Source organism: Rhinolophus ferrumequinum, chromosome 12 (genome assembly GCF_004115265.2).
Source record: "Rhinolophus ferrumequinum isolate MPI-CBG mRhiFer1 chromosome 12, mRhiFer1_v1.p, whole genome shotgun sequence".
NCBI lineage: Eukaryota > Metazoa > Chordata > Mammalia > Chiroptera > Rhinolophidae > Rhinolophus > Rhinolophus ferrumequinum.
In genome coordinates, this window is record NC_046295.1 from 71429739 (window position 1) to 71451883 (window position 22145).

Below are 22145 nucleotides of genomic sequence, written 5' to 3' on the forward strand. Positions count from 1 at the left end.
GAGAGATCAAGAAACTTATCCAGGAGACCACTTCATGGACTGTGTAGATGCCTGACTACTGTGCTGTATACCTGAAGCTGAAACTGAATAATATTGAATGTCAGCTATATATAGTGATGGGATGTAGAGTACAGCATAAGGAATAAAGTCAATGGAATTGTAACAGCTATATACGATGTGAGAAGGGTAGTAGATTGGGGCGAGGGGTTATCACTTTGTGAGGGGTGTAACTGTCTAACTATTACATTGTTTTGTACACCTGAAATTAATTTTTAAAAAAAATTTATCCAATGGCTGCTATCCAATACTGCTAAGAAGTGGTGGAGCCAAGATTCAAACCCAGGCAACCTGGGTATGGAACCACCATGCAAAGATGCACAGAACAAGCCTTGCACAAAATAAGTGAATAAATGTTTACTGAAGTGAATTTCATGGTTGAAAACAGAACTCAGAGAATGAAGACCTAGGAAGACCCAGCTCTGTAATTAACTCGCTGTGTGACTCTTGGCAAGAATCTTAATCTTAATAAGGTAACATAAAGACACTCAACAGACTATATGGGCAAATAGTAGTTAATAAATAGTTTTCTTCCTTTTTTGGCCTATTTACTCATAAAACAGAAATTTTTCTAGACTGTAAATTCTAAACTATAAATACATGGGCCATGTCTTATTTATTGTTGTATCTCTGGTGCCTAGTATAATGTCTGGCATGTAGATTTCAAGAACACACTTTCTAAATGTATTGGGGGGGGAAAAACCTGTAAGGCTATATACCAAATTGTTAAAATCAGATTATGTCTGGGTATGGAGATTATCGGTGACTTTAATTTTCTTCTCTGTGATTTTTCAGTATTCTATATTTTCTACAATAAGCAAGTATTGTTTTGTTTAAATTTTTAAATTATAATTTCAGACTTAAAGAAAAGTTACAAGAATAGTACAAAAAAAATCTGAGATAGCCTCCACCCACATTTCCCCAAATGTTAACATTTTGTTACATTTACATCAGGATTCTCTCTGTCTCTTTCTGAATCACTTAAGCATAAATTGCTGATCATTTCTTTTTTCAGAATGAAAAAAGTGATTTTAAAAGAACCACAGAAAGCATGTTTTTCTTACCACCACTCGTAATGTTTTTACTAAGATTTCTTTTCCCAGCGAAGTGTCCAGTGAAAAGTTGACGTTGTGGAGGCCAATCTCCAAAGGAAGCACGGTAAAGGTGACCAGCTGACTGGAGGAGCCCTCTACTCTCTGGGACACACATCTGGAGGCCTTTCTTCCGTGACGGTCAGTGACTAGACTTCCCGACGAACAGATTCCGTCCACAGGAAACATTTTAACACAGAACTGAAATATCACCAGTGAACAATTATATCAAAACACTTCATGATAAGGAAAGTATGCTCTGACTGTGTTCATCTGGACACACTCTCCCCTGATACTTTTACAGCGTTAACTAATCCCTTAGATTCTAAGGCAGAGAAGGGAGCTCATTTCAGATTTTCTAAAACACACACACACACACACACACACACACACACACACACACACTGCTGTGGAGTTTAGCAATGTGAAGGATGTCTAGAAAGCTCAATACTGCTCAGAAATGTCTTACCTTCATTACACTGTTACTTACTAAATCAGGTGTGAAGCCACTGAAATCCTTTGTTCATGTTGTTGCGAAAGCATTTGTTATGTTACACTGTCTCTTTGTATTTTAGACAGTGGGAGCCCTAGGCTCCCACTAAGATGCACTATGTGTATCTTATTTGTCTCTGTGTCTTTTAGCTCATCTTTGGTATTCAACAAATGGTTTTATGAAAAACTGAAAACTCCATCTCTTGGCATTTAAGACCCTGCCCAATATGTCCCCAACTTAATTTTCCAATCCTACCTCCTAACTTCCCAGTTGTACCCCACTTTATACCAAGACTCTGGTTCCAGAAAGACCTAGGTTCAAATCTTGACTCTGCCTCTTACTGTGTGATAAGAGCAGGTTGCAAGCAAGATCTCTTTCATTCTCCATTTCCCCATCTATGCAGTGGAGATAATAATAGTAGCTACCAATTTCTGAGTCAAACAGCAAACATTTTTCATCTCCCCTCCAAAATCTAGTGAACTATAGAGAACTGTACCCAAAAGAATAAATCCATAATATTCAGGAAAAAAATCACTCAGGGAAACAAGAAAGAATGTCAACATTCAACATTCAACAAATAATTTTGAGGAATTCCTCAAAAATGCAAAGTTTCTCTTCTCTCTTTGGAAACACAAACAACTCTGGGTGGGACAGGAATTAAAGAAGCCTTTTGGGTCATATTAGTTTACATTGTAGAACTGAGTTGAGTTTTTATTTTTTTGTATATGTGAAAATTCCATTAATAAAATTCTCAGGACGTTAGAGAATTCTTCTTTTTTCCATTTATTTAAACATACCATAAATATCTACTTACCGTCATCCCAGATGTCCTATAGTTGTAAACAGTTCCTTTCAATTGGATCTGCTCCCCTCGTACAACAGAATATGGTATATTCATTTCCAGGAAGACATCTTTGAACACTTTTGCCTTGACAGTATCAGAAACACATATACCTTCAGCCCAAAGAGAAAGCAAAAGAGAAACATATTAAGGAATTCCTATAATACTTTATTAGTACTAAAATGTCTCATATTTGCTTTGCTTTAAGAAAAAATTAGATCATGTTTTCCTCATCACCCCATGTCCTTGAATTTTCTACTCATCGATCTTTATTTCAACAATTATTTGTATTAACAGAAAAACTTCATTTGTCCAACAAGCACTGAATTTTATTTAGGTCATGAGTTTTTCAACTAAAGCACCAAATCACTTTTTATATATTCACCATTGACTCCATTTAATGGGTATAACATTTTGATTGTAGAAACCAAGACTTTGTAAAAACAAAAAGTAACAAACAAATAAATAAAACCAATCCTAAAGTTATTTATAAAGTATCTGTACTAAATCACCACATAAGGGCGTCAGCCCAGGAAAGAAATCACACATTTATTTCTAACTCTACTCAAGAAAAAGAAGAAGGGCGGCCGGATGGCTCAGATGGTTAGAACAAGAGGTCTGAACAACAGGGTTGCTGGTTCGATTCCCACATAGGCCAGAGAGCTGCATCCTCCACAACTAGATTGAAGACAACGAGCTGCCGCTGAGCTGCTAGAGGGGCAGCCGGATGGCTCAGCTGGTTAGAGCGTGAGCTCTCAAAAACAAAGTTGCCGGTTCAATTCTCATCATGGGATGATGGGCTGCATCCCCTGCAACTAAAGATTGAAAACGGCAACTGGACTTGGAGCTGAGCTGTGCCCTCCACAACTAGATTGAAGGACAACGACTTGGAGCTGATGGGCCCTGGAGAAATGCGCTGTTCCCCAATATTCCCCAATAAAAAAATAAAAAATAATTTTTTTTTTTAAAAAGGCAAAGCAAAACCTTAAAAAAAAGAGAAAAGAGAAAAAGAAGAAAAGAGGGACTTGACATCAACATTTATAAAAAGATCATTGATAGAAGAGCAAAGGAAGAAATTGATATGGTCAAAGATGTGGGCATATCTAAGTCTTTTTGTAATACATTAAAAAGAATATTTTTAAAAATGTCGCCACTTAAGTCCTAGGTAAACTAAATAGATGATAATAAAAGCTTCATTTTGGTAATCAAATCATTCCTTAAATGAATATAACTTAAAATTGCTTACCACTATTTGAAATGCCAACACCTTGAATTTCCCAGGTAGTTAGAGAATCAGGTAGCACAAGCTGCAACTGGTTTCTGAAAATTAAAATGTTGATATTCAAATACAGTGAAACATTAACTCAACTGGACAGCATTCATTAACAGGAATTTTGCTTCATATTACTTTAGAAGAAAGAAAAAAAATCACAACAAAACAAAATCACATCAGGTATTAAGGAAAAATCAAGCAAGAAAAATATAGTCAGTAATTTTCTTACTTGTTTAATGCTTTTAGATATTTCACTTGTATGGTGAGAACTGAAATTCAGAAGGATGACCTTGAAACATTGCAAATTCAAAACATAAAACTAAGAAAAATTATGTTAATTGTGTGGTATGTAAAAAAAAAGGGAAGCAAAGTAATGCATGTTAACACTGCTCATAACAAAACAGATATAACTAAAAATTTCTGATTAAGATTAAGCTTATATATATATATTTATTTATTTCATTCAACAAACAGCTATTGTCCACCAACTTTGTGTCAGACATAGCAAGCACTAAGCATTGAGTATACAGCACTTATAAGATGTTTGTAAGTGCTCTCAAGCAGTTTACAGTTTAATGGAAAAAATAGTTAAGTAAATAAATTGCAATGCACTGTAATAACTCTACCAATAAAGCATTAAAAAATATCCAGAGACAGTGTACGTTGATTCAACACATTTATTTTAGTGTCTCTATAAGCCACTCTATACCAAGTCCTAGATATAAAACAATAATCTGAATTAAGTCCTTGTCCTGGAGGTATTTACATTTTATTGGGGAAAATGGGCAGGTAAATAGGCCATTATAATAAATACTGTGACACATGGAACAAGGTTAATTGGGAGGAGTAGTTTATCCATCACTGGTAGGGTGGGGGACAGTGATGGGAGGCACACCGAGGAAATACTTAGCCAAGAGGCAATGTCAGCTGAAATGACAACACTATGGAGGAAGAATTAGAGGGGACAAGGGTAGAGACTAGAGGACCTGTTAGGAGACTGATACAAGGCTCAGTGCCTTGATTGTTCCTTGGAAAGTCAGTGCTTTGAGCCCCATGAGGAAGTGACGCTGCGGGACGTGGCACTATTCATCACTGTTTTCAGTGGTTAGTGCAGAGTAGGCATGCCATAAAAAATGTGTTGAATAAAGGACTTTAAAAAAAATAAAAAAGAACCTTTCTTCTTAACATTTGTTTTACAGTACAGATATTTCAGGATGAAAATGGCTGCTTAATACAGTATGTATCACACAGTTGTACTCAGTAAATGCTTATGAAAGTGAAATAAGATGAAATGGAACAGAATTCTTCTTCCACAAGAGTTAATTCTGCCCTGGAACCAATTACTAGAGCAAAGCACCAATAAAAATTAAAAAAATGAAGCAAAAAAAAAAAACTTGGCCAAATGATAGTATCATCTTAACTCTTAGATAAAACTTTTGGGAAATGGGTAGTCTCCAGATTTGGGGCCATAATATTTGCATTTTCTCACATTTTCAGAGGCATGTCAAAGAAGTATAATACCTTCTGGAGACACGAAGAACTTCCCATAACCAGCTTTCTGGAAAATAGCTCCTTATTTCTGGCTTGGCTTCTGGTAGGGTCTGTAGATCTGGAGAAAAAAGTATATTAGATTACGGAAGAAGAACATAAATTCTACTTAGAGCCAAATTTTAAAATATGGACATTAATCTATAATAAGCATTTTCTGAAAGGTCAATGAAACATTGTGTTTAGTGATTTCAAAATAGAACTATTAGGATTTCTCCACTAATTGCCTTGACTAAATAAAGCGTAAAAATGTTTTTAATGATTTGTTTTTTACATTGCTAAATCTTTAGTGTTCCTGAGATTATACACAATGCTAATCAGTCTATAAAGTTATTTGCATTTTCACAATTGCAATAACTGTGCTTATATTGTAAAAGAAGGAGGTTTATGTGATTCTCTGCTTTAGCTCAGAAATTTATTTGTATTTCCTTTAATAAAAATGGACAGAACTTCTGCTCCTATCCAAGATGAACTAATTAAAAAAAAAAAAAAAGAACACCACATACACCTATAAACCAGTTTTCAGACACTAGAGCATAAGTAACCCAGGACTGTGATCCCTAAGAGAAGGGAGAAGATTGTTTAGGTTTACTTTCTGGAAACAATTTACAGGCAGCAGGGCAGGGAGAAGAGCCCATGCAGACACTTGTGGAATTGCAGCAACACACATGGGAGCGTGGGGAGGCCAAACTGTCTAAAATGAGGAGCAGAGTCCCAGAGAGAAGCTGCAGAGATTGAGCTCCATGTAGCTGAAGCCAAATCAGACGATGATAGTTGAAAAATTGGACAATGAAAAGTATACGTATATGTACTAGATTGTTCATGAAAATGCTGCTTGAAATAAATAAAACAAGCTAAATATATCTAATAACATTGTTTTGGTAACTAGCCACAAAAATTTATGTTTGCAGAAATTTATCCATTCAGATTGACGATGTTTGAGACACACTATTAAGCAAAACAGTCAGATTGTAAAACAAGAGCCGCCATTCTACTTTTGTCTGTTTTGTTTTGACTATATATAAATGAAACAAAAGCCCTAAAAGTTCTGAAAATATATTAATGAGAGTTCAATAAATTCTGAAAATATATATTGTGCTTGAAACTGAAACAAGATTTCAACTTTTATGTAAGTATGCTTAGCCTTAGGCTAGATTTAGAAATCGTTTGCTATATTTGGTCAGCATAGGTATAAGCAGAATTTTTAATGGTTGTAATATCACAGAATCATAGAATTTTAGAACTTAAAGGCATATTGGAAATCATCTGGCCCAAACTTCTTGCTTTGAAAACAAGGAGGCTGAGGCTCCGAGAGGATAAACAATCATTCAAGTTTATAGAATGATTCAGCTTTAAACTTGCTCTGGGTCTTGACTATGGACAAGTGCACTCCGCTCTGTATTACATATACCTCTTTTGAGTCCCAAAAATGAAAATAGATTTATTTTCTAACGGGCATTTATAAGTTATCTTTTCTATTCTCAATTTTAAATAGAGCATGAAAGCTACCTTTCTTAGCATAATATTACACATAATTCCCTATATGGGAGAGAATTCTGATAGAAAATGTCGAACTTACGTAGCCTTCCCAATTGCATATGTTTATAAGACTCTTCAGCGCGGAACTTGTTTGCGATGCTACAACATTCATTGAAAGCTGCGACACATTTTGGGCCTATTGTAATCCGGGCAGCTCGCTGCTCACAGCTTTCATAATCATTACGATGGGCTCCATCAAAACAACATTTCTTCACTGTTGCATGTTTGTATTTAGCAACTGAAATGGTAATAATACAAGAGCCCTTGATTACGCAGTCATAACACCTCAGGCTTACAAGGGATCTCGGGGGATACTTTGTTTCTAGTGCACCGTGACCTCCCACCCCACAACATCCATGGCTAGTTTGGCTGACCAGCCGCCCTTGGGAACTACTCTAGAAATGGGGAGAACGTGGCCTCACGTAATGGTCCATTAACGGTTCACACTAAATGGTTAAAGGGCTTCCTGCAACTAAGCTAAATATTAACTTTTGAAACTGGCTCCTTGAGGTCAGCAACCTTTGACTAAAGTAAATTAACTCTCAGAGAAGCCAGTAAGTGTCTGAAGATAGCTATCATCACTATAACGTATTTTATTCTTCAATTAAATGTCCCATTTTTTTCAACTATTTTTTATGTGATATGGTTTGTGGACCTTCACTTGTGGCATTACTCCTCATTGTAAGTGCTCAAATTAATGTGTCCCCTCTTTTTTTGTATCCTTAGAACCTAAAATGAAAGTTAGAATTAAAATAACTCATATACAAATGCATGGAATGGTTATAGTATTGTAAGAATGATTATTAGTTGAACTCAGGTCACTGACTCCCAGCCCAGTTCAATGTTCTTTGTATTGTCACATTGCCAATTATCATATTTCCATTTAAATAACTGCTTTAAAATAATTTCTATTAGACTTATTTTCCAAAGAGTAATCCAGAATACTACTAACTGTATATGAAACTGAAGGAATAGATTTCCAAGTATCCCCCAAAGTTTATCAAACTGTGGATTTTTTTCAGAATAAAATGGAATATGATTTTAATTGCTAGATGAAGTTTGTAGAGAGGAAATATTTTTGACAAATATAAGTTAATCTTTTAGATTTTAGAGATAGAAATAATAAAGACTTATTTTCCTCAGATTAAAGTTATGGCAAATAAACTATTGGATTTATGTGGATTGATTGTTCTGAGAGAGGTGAACTAGATGTCTGTACATATCTTTCTTATTGCCCATTCTATTTGAATTAGGGGAAATTAGATAATGTTTAATTTTCTCCAGCTTTTGAATGATATGACCCTAACCTTGAAACTTTTAGAGTACCTTGTTCCCCTATTTTCTTTTGCAGCATTCTTCTTGGCCTTACAATTTCTTTACAAGTTGCGTCTGTTTAAAAAAAAAAAAAAAAAAGATAAATACAAAGAAGAAAGAAAAAAGGAGACAAAAATCTCAAAAAAACCCCAAAATTCCATGAAATTATTTAAGTATTTAAAACATTCACAAATCATTCATTCAACAAATATTGAGAGCCTCCTTTCAACTAGGCCTTGCACACTACATATCTTACATGACTTATTTTATCTTAGAAGAGCTCACGATCTAGTTTCATATAGTTTGACTTGTTTGATCTGAGTTTGGTTTTGAATCCTGCAACTTTTTTGATCCACTGAGCACAGAGAAATAGCTAAGTATTTAGAGCCAGCAAAGTTTTGGCTGGGTATGCTGTTTTTATTACTTGTTCTTTGTGCTACATTATTACAAATAATAGTATCAAGTATACGTATGAACAATTTTTAAACCACAGAAAGAAAATGATTAAGATGTGGTCCTTGCCCTTAGAGAGCTCACAGTGCAGTGGCTGAGACAAAACAGAAAATGAAGTATAAGAATGTGCAATGATGCACTGCTACTGTATTACTTATAAATAGATCTAGCCCCTACGATAGTCTCCCTATTAAAGGAGGAGAGAATGATCAATTCTATGTGGGAAAAAGCCTCACAGAAGAGGAAATTCTTACACTCACTTTTCCAGGCTAATAAAAGGAAAAGCAGTTCTGATGTGGAAAAGCCCAAAGGTGTAAAATAACACTGGGCCACCCAAGAACCACACTTAGTTCTGAGTATCTTAAACATAAGATAAGGTAGAGCAGGATGAGAAATAGTTGAAGAGAGTTGGAGAGAAGATCATGGGAGGCTTTGAGTACTACACTAAAGGATGTATACTTTATCTTAAAGGTTAACGAAACATATGCAGGTGAGTTACATAGTCGTGTCATTCTAAGATCAGTGTAGAGAATATTCTGGAGGACAAACAAAAACGATGCATAGGAGGCAGATGATTGATGTAAATGTCAGTAATCAATTTAAGAACAAATTAAAAATGCTGAGCATTTTACCATTTTCTTGGATGTCTTCTGCATTTGCGTTGGTGAGGAAGGTGAGTCCAGCCAGGTGGAATACATCTGCATTATTGCGGCCACCACCTGCCCCACAGCCCAGGTCACTCTTCTCTAAAGCTTGAAATACCTGTTCAGAAAGGCAAAATGTTGAGCCAATTCAGGTATATAAATCATTTCTCTAAAGAACTAATGGTACAAGTTGTTTCATGATTATAACAAATCTATGAAATACACAGGCCGTTCATTTGTCTAATGGCCATAGTCCAAATTTCCCACCTTCATTCCTTTTGTTTGTCCTTTTGTATTTATAAATATATACCTATTCAAAATTAAATCAAGAATCTGTCCTAAACTTTGGTGAGGAGATTCTTAGAAACGGACCTGTGGTGTTTTGTACTTAGAATGCATGCTGCAATCAATATAACATTCCTCCCACCATCAAAAAAAAAAAAAAAGAAAGAAAATGGTTGAATGCATGAATGCGTGAATTAGCAAACAAATTAATATTTAAATTGCTTAAAGCAAAAAAAAAAAACAACAACTAGTGTTTTGGGGAAGAGGGTTCTAGATTCTAAATGAGAACTTGTTTCGGGTCTTATTTCAGTTTTAATTTTCACCCCAAATGTCATTTCCTTTCTGAATGTTTTTAACTTCACAGTTTCACAGTTCTTTCTTCCTTGTTCAAAGAAATTCAAGCCTAGAAAATAGTAGCAGAGCATAGAGAAGGTAAATAGGAACTCGGGAGAATTGAATCATTTTCAAATTCTTCTGTGCCACAAATTTGAATGAAAGTGAAAAAAACAAACACAAGCCCCAGAGGTCGCCTATCTAGTATTCTCTTGTGCTGCTACTACTATAAAGCCTCCCCCCATCACCCAGATCCTCAAATCCTCCCAATTGATGGCACTTTTGCTCCATGACTATAATTGCTATTATGATGGTGTTTTTTAAAAAGTGTTTAACTTACGCTTGGAGAAATAGAAAGCATGGACTTGTACTTTGAGGACTAACATGAGGATGTCTTACCTTCCTAAGAATCACTGTTAGATTATAGATTAGATTATAGATTATAGAAAATCAGGTCTAGTCTTCTGTTAGTTCTTCCCCCACAAACTACCCTGGGGGCCACACTTTGGGAAGCACCACCTCACGTACCAGTAACCAAGGCCATATACTACTTAACTCTTTCCAGAGGCTTCTTGGCTTTCCTTTGGACTCCATATACAGCACTGTCCACTGCTGTTAAAGCCACCCAGGAATCTGACTCAGTTGCCATATTAAGAGTTAGCTGCTCGCCTGGAGAATATGTATCTGCACTTGGAAACAGAGAAACCTAAAAGGTCATTTAAAAAGAAAAGAAAAGGTCATTTGTATGAGACAAAATTTCATAGGTTGCCATGTTTACAGACTCCTTTACTCAGAAGAAAATTCGATTGTGACATAATTTGTGGCTTACCTGGACCTGGTTGCCACATTTTTCTTCAATATTTAACCAGACTGAGTCAGACACTAATTCTGCTGTCTGCTCTCCTGTGACGATGTAATAGACCAGGAGACGGGCTGAAGGAACCATGTTCTGTGTCACTGGAATGTTTATACTTTGATAAGAGGAGTCTGGAAGTTTCTCCCTTGTGCCAAAGTGAACGATTTTGCCCTTGGATAAAATCTAAAAATAAAGAGTTGCAGCAACAATAACTACAAAAACAAAACCTTTGCTTCAGGATGTAGCTTGGAGATGGAGTAGAAATCATGTCAAAGAAAAAGAGAGTTAACATGTATAGGTCTACTACGCGCAAGGAAGTTTTACATTTATTTTAACTCCTTTAATTCTCATAATAACCAGTAGGATAGGAATATTATTTCAATGGTGCAGTGAAGGGACTGAGGCTCAGGAATTAATAAAATGTCGTACTGATTTTAGTTCAAAATCATATAACTAGGAGAACAGAGAGCTAAACTTTGACCCCAAATCTGTTTAAAGTCATCACACTGTCACTAAAATCTTTGTTTTACTGATTGAAAAAAAAAAAAAAAGATTTGTAAGTGGAGTACATCTTACTTGGGAATTAAGTGTTGTGTTTTTTTTAGGACTTTATTGGGGAACAGTGTGTACTTCCGGGATTTTTCCAACTCAAGTTGTTGTCCTTTCAGTCTTAGTTGTGGAGGGCGCAGCTCAGCTCCAGGTCCAGTTGCCATTGTTAGTTGCAGAGGGCGCAGCCCATCATCCCTTGCAGGAGTCGAACCGGCAACTTTGTGGTTGAAAAGACACGCTCCAACCAACTGAGGCATCTGGCCACCCAGTAGCTGAGCTGCAGCTCATTGACTTCATTCTAGTTGCGGAGGGTGCAGCTCGCTGGCCCATGTGGGAATTGAACCGGCAGCTCCGTTGCCCAGAACTTGCACTCTAACCAACTGAACCACCCGTCTGCCCCTGAGAATTAAGTTTTAAAGCCAGAGATTAGGTTCTAAATTGGAGGCACACATTTTTTAAAAAATTACAAATTAGATGAAGCCAAAATGTCCTCAAAGATCCCTTAAATTGTCCTTAGCAGGACGGCATACAGTATACAGCAGGTTTGGGTACACAGTCCCAAAATAGGTCTCCTAATTCTTCATGAATCAATACGATCTATGATCTTCATTTGTTTTTTAATTTCTCCCTCAAAAATGTTGAAAAAAGCCATCACCACCTGTTTGGCCTGTCCTTTGGAAGAATTCATTCCATTTCTTTCGTAATTGTCAAGAAGCTCTTAACATTTTTAGCATATTCTTTCCCAGGTTTCCCCCAACATCTTGCTTGACCACCTCTGTTTAGTATAAGTGATGTCATAAGGGACGTTGCTGAACTGTAGAATTGGAGCAGGTACGGCACGATTCAACTTTTGAGAACAGGATTTGTATCCCCCTCTTATGCCAGTGAAATGCACTTATTTTAAATAGGCCTAGGCATAAAATCTTTAGCCATGACATAGAGCAGAGGTAATGCAAGACTTTAATCAGGCTCTCTCTGTGGAGCAGTCAGTCAGCTCTCTTTGGTGAAAGGAGATCAGACGAGGAGTCAGAGATTTCCAGTTCAAATCAAAATCTTCTTCTTCCAAGCTGAGTGACCATGGCAAGTTTTTAAACCTCTCTGTCTCTCAGGTCCTCATCTGTAAAATGGTCATGAAAATCATGCCCTATCTCAAAGGGTTTTGAAAAAACTGATTATCAAATTAGATGATGTTGTGTAAAAGCAAATGTAAGGGCTCATTCTAATGCTTCTCTATAAGCAAAGGAAAATGTTCCAGGTAGGGGGGTAGACAGATGTCAACTTATCATTATTGTACTTACCAAGTAATTGTAGTGAGTTATTTTGTCAATATATGGACTTTTGGGGGTAACAATAATATTCATATTTTCTCCTACGAGCAAAGGTTTATAGCTTCCAGTCCAGTCAATATAAAGGTAACTTTCACTGAGAGATGAATATGCTACTGCTTTGTAATCTTTGCTGGCCTGATTTTCTTCTTGAAGATCTGGGTCATCAGTCCTGACCTAAAAGGAAAATTTCAGAGAAGACATGTGTCTGTGATGAAATGTTTTCTTTGTTAACTATACCTTTTTTTATTCCATTCTTCACTTTATAAATTTCACACCACCAAATGCTGAAGGAAGAAACCCTCCATTATTCCAATGTTTGTACTGCTGTGGCCTTAAATAACTTTACAAAGACTATAATTAGGATAATAATTAGGATAATATGGGATTATGGGCTGTGGGAGGAAAGTCTGGTGAAGGGAAGAGAGAAAAGATGCTCCTGGAATAAATATTGGCACCCTTCCTGAAATGTAATGGCAAGCTGGGGACTGCTCTTCCTATGGGTTGGGATGGCAGGAATTGGGGGTACTGGTGGGGGAGTCTCGAGGACTGCTGGACAGGAGTTGTGAATGGACATCACAGAGATTCTCTGGCTCAGTTTCATTGTGACGTAGTGGCACAGAGGAGTGCCTGTAAACATGGGGTGCGGCAGAAATGATATCTTGGCAGTGATATCCACCTTTGAAAGCAGAGGGGTTAGTAGCTTGTGCTCTGGAGTGCGATATGCATTGGTTTACATCCCAGAGCTGCTATTTATTAGTGGGTAAATTATTCAATCACAAGAGAGGTTTGAAGCCTCTGTTTCCTCAGCTGCAACATGGCAAAGATAATATTTTCTAACTCCTAGAGCTGATTAAGTGGGTATGAACTGTGAGCTACATAAAGCTCTTACTACAATGCTCAGCACTTGTTAAGTGCTCAGTAGATGATAGTGGATTATGCATGCAGGGGTCATTAACATGCATCGTTAACTTACTTATTTTTTACTTGGGGCTGGGAACTTAAACGTTATTTGCTGGGAGAGAGACTATTAAGTGAGCTCTAAGGTAGAGCGGTTCATGCAATTAGAAAAAAAAAAGGAGGCTTTCACATTTAACCCTTTTGTGGCCCTGAAAAGAGATGAACATCATGGGGAGGGGGAGAGAAACTTCCCACCACTGACCTCCACTGCTATACCTATTCGGAAGCTTCTAAATTCCAATATGGTCTTATTGACGTAAGAGAAAATAATTCCCAAATTAAAAAAGTGATAGCTTTGTCTTCCTCAAGGACCATTCAGTGGATTAGCAGATTGCCTCTAGTCTCTACTGCTTTTTTTTTGGATGCAAAATTGTGGAACGGTTCACTGGACTCATGTATAAAAACCTGCCACATCTGTTCTGCGTGCTAGCCAAAACATACAGTCAAAAGTACACAATGTCCTAGAAAATTTAACAGAATTCAGCTCACGGTAAACTCCAGCGCTGTCACTCCAGATGGGAGATTAACCACAAACGAAGCTACCCCATCAATGGAACCCGTTAGACTTTTCCTGGACTCCAAGTCAGCCGTCTCTTGGTTTTCATTGACCGTTTGTGCGCTCAGGGTCACCGGAACCCCACCTATCAATTGGTCAAGCGAATCCTTCACCTGCACCTGTTTTGTCAGAACAGTTCAAATTCAGGTCAACAGCTTAGCACTTGTTATAAAGGACAACAATTTCGAAATACTTTTCCATCCTCCCCATCAAAGTATAAATTATTCATGTTTAATTCAGCAAAGAGGAGTATGCTGTCAGCTTATTAAAAAGTTTAATTCTGTTTAGTTAAATCATTTTTGAATAGACTCTCACGTATATCAAGCAGACTCAGAACATTAATATTATTCTATTAGGTGCAGCAAGTAGATGTGATAAGGTCTTCTGCTATCTAACTTCTGTGTTTCTTCAGTTGGTTTAGGACTGAATGGAGGAGAACATGAGACAGTCACGTCTGGGAATGATTCTCTTGGATATGAGAAACAACAAATGCATCGTTTTTTCTCTTAGCCTCTACCTCTCACTACCATGCACATGGTCATATATAATTTCCACAAAGATATATTTTATATTGTTTTATTTTTATATGTGATATGAAAAATATAAAAGATATTTTAAAATAATATAAATATTATATTCAATATAATAGTAGTATAGTTTATGACATATATTACTATATATTATCTGTAATATATTATCATATGTATGGGTGCTGTGATCATTAATGTACATTATTAACTTACTCATTTTTCACTTGGGATTGAGAACTTAAGCATTACTTGCTGGGAGAGAAGATTATTAAGTGAGCTCTAAGGTAGAGTGATTCATGCAGCTAGGAAAAAAGGGAGGGTTACACACTTAACCCTTTTGTGGCCCTGAAAAGGGATAAAAAATGGGGGTGGGGGAAAGGAGATTCCTACTGATAATTATTATGTATTAATAACTATTATATAATACATATTATATATTATATATGTATGTAAGAAGCTATAAGCATGTCTAAAGCTTGGTAAATCCTTTTCTCTTAAAAGCCAGTGACCCACAATAAGTAATAAGTAAAACATTTTAATTAAACTAAAGTTGAGTTTTACAAAGCAGCACAATTTCAAAGAATAAAAAAAAATTCTGCTCTAGCTTTCCAAATTAAGGACAGGGAATGAAATTTTCCACATATAATATATTATATACATTATATAATATTGATATAATATATTATATATGTTATAATCTATATGTTATTACGTAATAACATATATAATGTATATAATAAAATATAATACTAAATTTAATAACATATAATTAATAAGTCAAATGATTGTTTTAACTCTATGCTACCAGCTTTCAAAATAGAAAAAGTAGAGGAAGGAGAGAAAACGTTAAATGGGAATGAGGAAGCAAAAAAGAGAGAAAAGAGTCAGGAATAGAAAGAGTCAAGATGGAAAGGAAGGAAAACAATACAGAGAGATGAAATCTGACCAAGTTATGCACAAAGAGAATGCAGAACGAAAAGCACGGAGATGCAAACTCTGAGACACGCTGGATATAAAAAATGGTGAGAGAAAGGGGTTTATTTTCAAGGAATGATATCTCCATCTTAAGGCTTTTTAGGAACATGCCGCCAAATAATTTTAAATGTTCGTATTTTTTGAACTATAGACTTGTGGGGTTTTATTTACATATAATCTAATGCATTGCTTATTTAGGGAATGGCTAACACAGGCTATCTTACTAAATACTGACGCTTGCTCTAAGCCTGAAGGTGGCCTGCAGTTCCCCACTCCTGCCTGCATCCCCAGGAAAGGCAGCTTTTACAGAATGAGTTCCTCTACCATTTGCCTCTCTAGTACCCTTCCCCTGTTTGCCAACCTCCATGTTTTCTGTAAACAGAAAAAGACAATCATAGTCAGCATTTCCCCATTTCCCCCACCCCTCTTCATCTACCTTGACAGAATATGGAATTCCAGGCTTCAAGAAAAGAGGAGTAGCAACCAAATTCAGTTTGTAGGGAGAGAGGATGTATTTGATACCAGGAACTTCTGCATTTTCAGAAAATCCACCTAAAGAAATGACAAGGACCATGTTGACCTTTTTAAGAAGGATACTGCTCTGTATGGGGATCTATTTTACCTTGATATGTCTCCACAGACTGATCCCTTTACTCATCCCGTTCCTGCACTTATTCACTTACCAACAGTATGTAGGACATGGGTCTTGGTGCAGAGGGGCAGTGCAGAGAAGAGCTTAAACCTCTGTAGTTTCCAAAGCCTTACATACAAGGCTTGTGCATAGACATGCCCCCTGTAGAATTAGAGCTCTCGGTCTAGATTGAGCAAGAATGTGAAGAAGGGACACCACTTTTCGTCAGTGGTCTGAGATTCAGTTGAGTATGTACAAAGGATTGAGGAGAGAAGGAAAAGGTAGGCCAAAGACTGAGCCTTATAGGGAATTCACTGTTCGAGGGCAGGAATATGGAGAGAAAGACCGAAAAGAGCGCCTGAGGTAGAGAGAACCCTAAGGGTCCACTGGCAAGAGCCTAACAGCGTTAGCCTCCAGCTAAAACTTAAGCTAAACTATTAAGAATAACATACAAAGCTCTAGTGTCCCCAAACTCCTTTCCAATATTACACCCCAAATACCCCCTATATCTCAGCTAATTGGGTAGTCTGCTATTCCCAAAGGTCAAGCGTCACTTTCCACCCTTGGTATGTCCTCTCTATGGAGGGTGCCCTACTTCATCCTGCCTACCATTCCTGCCTCAATACCCTAATTACTATCCAGCAAGACTGAACATCTTCAGGACAACTTTCTTCGTTGCTCAACAATCACCCAGGAGCTCACCTTCCTCTGGAGGTCAATAACATTAACTACTTAAAGCCCACATGGAATTCCTTCTTGTAACAGAATTCTTTGTTTACCTGTGTTATAGCTAAGGCTAGTTAGTAAGCCCCTTGAGTGTTTTATACGTCATTTATATTTGGAAGGCTGCATATTTACAAACGTTTTTGAATATCTCATAAATATTGATTAAACTGAATTTATTTGAAATAGATTCAGAAAAAATAAAAGTGGTAAACATTAAAATAATGTCTAAAACAACAACCAGGGCAAGCAGTATAAAATCATTGTCAGCCTCCAACATCTGTTGAGTATCTACCATATACAAAGTGCTCAATAATTGGATAACTACCTCCATTCTTCATTTCGCTTCCCTAGAAGGATAAATTTAAAGAGATGGAAGGGGCCTTAAGGATCATTTCGTTTAACTTTAATTTTACAGAAAAAAAAATGGACTCAGTGTGGTTAAATTATTTGTTCAAGGTTAGTTGAGGATTCGATATAAACCTGAAAATATAAAGAACATTAGTAATCAAGAAATACCAGAAGTAAAACAATTTGACCCAACTTGGAATAATAATTAGTAACTATTAGAAACCATTGGAGTGGGGTTGAGGATGCTAAGAAAGCAGTAGGTGGATCCAAGAAGAAAGAGGAGGAGGGCTAACATTTACCATATTTTGCAGTGTATAAGGCGCTCCCATGTTTTTGGCCCAAACTTTCAGGCAAAAAATTCCTTCATTTTAACATTTTAATTCAAATTTTCATTTGTTTACATTTAGGTACTTGTTTTTTGTATTATAAAGGAATTTTACCATTTATTTTTAACATATTATGGTACGAGAAATTTTATGTAACAAATAATCATAAAACACAAGAACAGGTACAAGGTACAAGAAATTTTATGTACCGGTAACAAATTTATGATATTTACGCATCATAGAAGGCCAAAAACAACAAAAGAACAAGACAAACAAATGAGAAACGAAAACTCATAGACACAGACAATAGTTTAGTGGTTACCAGAGGGTAAGGGGGGAGGTGGGTGGGAGATGAGGGTAAGGGGGATCAAATATACGGTGATGGAAGGAGAACTGACTCTGGGTAGTGAACACACAATGGAATTTATAGATGATGTAATACAGAATTGTATACCTGAAATCTATGTAACTTTACTAACAATTGTCACCCCAATAAACTTTAATTAAAAAAAAAGGTCAAGAACTCTGTCGTTACAAGTTCATTGTAAATTCAACAAAACCGATTATCATATTCCAGGGTATTATTCTGCATATGGATATCGTTACTGATTTCTAGAGTTACACTTTTAACTCATAAGCATAAATAAAAGAATTGAAAACATTTATATAGATACGGAATTAGTACTACTCGTGTATAATACGCATCCAATTTAGACAAACAAGTACACTTTATACATGGCAAAATACGGTATATGTTCCTCACTGTATGACAAGTACTGTTTTACATGCTTTGAGTGGATTGACTCTTTGATTCTCATCACAACCCTATGAAGTGTATATTACTATTATACCCATTTTAGAAACATTATTGCCTCCAATTTTAGATAAAATTCCTGAATACTACAGCTGAAAAAGGCTTTAGGAGGCATTTGGTTCAACTTCATCATTGCACTGTATGCTGTCTAAATATTTCCCAAGATAAAGTAAAAAGAAAGAAAAGAAACTTACCTGAAGACTCTATGACTGTTACACCAATATAAAGGTACTTGTTGTTTAACTCTTCTAGACTGCTGTATGACAATTCTTTAATTGCCGTTTCAGAGTTAAATGTGACTTTAGCAATTCCATTTATCAACTTTTTAAAAAGGGAAAATGAAAGAGTTATTTCAGAGGAAAATTTAACAAAATCTGTTTTTACTAGCTTCTCAGTTGAAGGCAAATGTCAGAGGAATGGTTTATCATCACCAGTAAAGTGAATGACTGGACACACAATTAAGACCCGAATGTTATTTTCTAATCTATTTTATAGAATTATAGACATGGAAGAGTCTTAAACATCATTTGATTCAATAGATCTGTTTTTCACTCGCTGACAAAGATGCCTTCTTCCAATTTCCAAGTTGTCATCCATCTTCCTAGACCTCTCGCCTTTTGCTATTAACTAAGAATTTGTTGGGTTTGATGATATTTAATTTGTGCTTTGCTGCTTACATATTGAAACACTAATTTAAAAACATACAATGGGTAAAGGGATACGGGGTTAAGTCATAGTATACCATTTAATTATTAAGCTAAATAATAAAATAGGTTTTGCCTTATTTTTTCTTCTAAAATTGAACTGCGGTTAAAAAGGTTAAAAATAATTGCAAAAACCGCAATTACTTTTGCACCAACCTAATACATGATTATGCAACAGTGAGTAGAATGACATGAGCCCTTGTTATCTGTGGTATAATGTGAAAAACACTGAACAAAGGGAAAGAGGACCAGGATCTAATCTGAGCTCCAGCAACTACTAGCCCTTAACCACGGACAAGTAACTTCCCAATGAATTCATTCATTCACAAGTATTTATAGAGTAGTACCTACTATTTGCCAGGAACCATGCTTGCTTCCTCTGAGCATACAATGAGAACGATTCAGATCCACAAAGAGTTTAATGTAGAAAATGATAGCAAAGTAAATAAACCATTACGATAAAGAAGGGTTTTTTCAACCTCAGCACCTCTGACATTTTGGACAGGAGAATTCTGTGTTGCGGAGCACTGCTCTGTGCATTGTAGGAGTAAGCAGCCTCCCTGGCTCTCTCCCCTAAGGGCCAGTAGCAAGCACCCTCTTCCCCAGTTGCGTCAACCATAAATGTCTCTTGGACATTGCCAAATGTGCACTTGGGGGTAAAAATAGTGGTTGAGAACCACTGTAATAATGTGTCAAAAGTACCTCACTAAGAGAGGCTCAAAGCCTAAGGGAGTACCTGGCAGGGGCTGGTAACCTCATTGAGAAGAGTCAGGGAGACTTCCCAGAGAAAGTGTGTCAACGCTGAGACTTAAAGAATGAGGAGGAATTAGCCAGGCAAAGAAGAGGCAGGAGGGGACAAAGGGAAGAGCATTCCCCGGGGAAGGAGGGCCACTGCAAAGACCTGGAGGCAAGAGAAATTAGGGTAAGTATGGGAAACTAATGCAAAGTAGAGAGCGGGCAATGGCACGAGATGCGCTGGTGAGGAGGGCAGATGTCAAGGACAGTGGACTTTATTCTAAGGACAACGAGAAGCCAATGGAGAATTTTCAGCTTCCGTTTCCACACCTATATAAAATGAGGGATCAGACTAGATGATTTTGAAGTGTCTTTCCATCTTTAGCGTTCCTGATGTACCTTTAGGTGTGAGTGAACGCGTCTTCACAGCTTACCATTGTGTTTTGTATTGCTTTTTGCATCATTTCCTTATGATCATCGTGTAAGTCCTCTTTTATGCCAAAGGAGATAAAAACTTCAGCCGCAGTGACAACTTTATTATAAAAATATCTGTCAAATAATAATGTCACAATATTGTTTTGCTAACAAAGTTACAATACAATTCAGATAAGATGTAACAACTTGAAATGACATAAAGCACTTGATACACTTTAAAGTATCTTCTACCCACTATTACATTTCATCCTCATAAAGCTACAATAATAAAGCCAAAGTAGGGATTTTTTTTACCGTGTGCTAGATGAAAAACTGATCCTGAGGGGCTCAAAAGACTCAGGCCCGGGGCCCTTTCCTACAGGACACGTTACTTCCTTGATGATTTTGATGTCAGTGGGGAGTGGCTCCCTATGTTCTTTTGCATCTTTAAAAGCAGCTTGCCCATCCTTGTTGTTATGTGAGATAAATTCTTTTTTAAAATTCTAGCTGCATATTTTCTTTGTAGTTTAGAATTAAAAAATGAAGGAAACTATCTGCATAGCAAATAATACTATAGCAGAGCTAAGTTTCCTTATATAGTTTGAACGAATAATCTCCATTAAAGGAACTTAATATCTGTATACTATGTCAAGTGAGATTTTTATGTGGTTTAGACTAAGTGACAAACATTCTATTTTAGGAATAAGTGCTAGTAAGAGAGGCAATGTAGGGTAGTATTTGAGGGCATGGACTCTGGAACCACACAGGTTGTGTGACTTACTAGCTGTGTGATATTGGGCAAATTACTGAACATTTATGTACCTCTGTTTTCTCATTTGTAATATGGGGATAGCAATATAATCTACTTCACAGAGTTTTCATAAAGATTAAATAAGCTAATATATATATAGAGAGAGTGCTTTGAAAAGTACCTGACACATATAGTTATATAAATTGGTTATAATTGTTAATAACTACGTTATATTATCATTTTTAAATGACCTAAACTTTTGTGGTAGATTCCTTGCAAAACTAATCCCAATTCTCTACCTCCCTATGTATCTATCATCTTTTCAGCTCCTTGCATGAAAAGGGTATGATGGGAATCTGTATCCTCTGGTCTGGTCTTGTAACTTGCTTTGGACAAAAGAATGTGGTGGCCATGATGGTGTGCCAAGCTCTAGCCTAGGCCTCAAGAGGGGTTTATGCTTCCACATTTTCTCTTCGAGCATTGCTGCTGCTACAGGCGAGGCTGCTGGATGATAAGAGATACACATGGTCCCATCCTCCTTGTAGCTTCAGTCAACTGTCAGCCAACTGCCGGGCATGTGAGTAAGACCTCCTGAGACCAGCTAGCCTCCAGCTGACCTTCCAAATGACTGCAGGCACGTGGACAAGCCCAGCTGAGATCAGCCCAGTCCAGATCACCAGAACTGCCCAGATGACTCATACATGGTCATGATTTTAAGGCATTGATTCTTGAAGTAGTTATGCAATATGAATTGGCTGATTAAGCCATTAAAAAATGACAAGGAGTAAAGGCTTCATATCTCAGTCCCAATGTCCCAAGTCATGTTGGTTCCTAAACACTTACACATTGAACTTAATTCGTTAGGATTTTTTTCTGGTAAATAACCAACAAAGCTAAAATCAGAACCAGCTCACATCGGAATGAGCAAATAAACTATAGGCATGATGTCTCCTCAATCAGTCAATCCCAAAGTCATGGCAGACACTGCCAACAAATCACAGATTTCAGCAATATATAAGTGTAATAAATCAACACATTATACACCTTAAACTTGCATAATGTTACATATCAATT

At 36.7% G+C, this 22145-nt stretch overlaps 1 protein-coding gene across 1 annotated transcript in view; it reads right to left on the bottom strand.

The window, feature by feature from the left end:
* Positions 1-22145, bottom strand: part of C5 (complement C5) — a 73838-nt gene that overhangs the window by 33589 nt on the left and 18104 nt on the right. The window contains 14 exon segments of the mRNA XM_033122143.1: positions 1122-1349; positions 2456-2595; positions 3729-3802; positions 5277-5364; positions 6883-7080; positions 8169-8231; positions 9242-9371; positions 10428-10577; positions 10701-10910; positions 12575-12778; positions 14051-14236; positions 16059-16174; positions 18662-18788; positions 20341-20455. Of these exon segments, the coding sequence (XP_032978034.1) occupies positions 1122-1349; positions 2456-2595; positions 3729-3802; positions 5277-5364; positions 6883-7080; positions 8169-8231; positions 9242-9371; positions 10428-10577; positions 10701-10910; positions 12575-12778; positions 14051-14236; positions 16059-16174; positions 18662-18788; positions 20341-20455 (2029 nt within the window).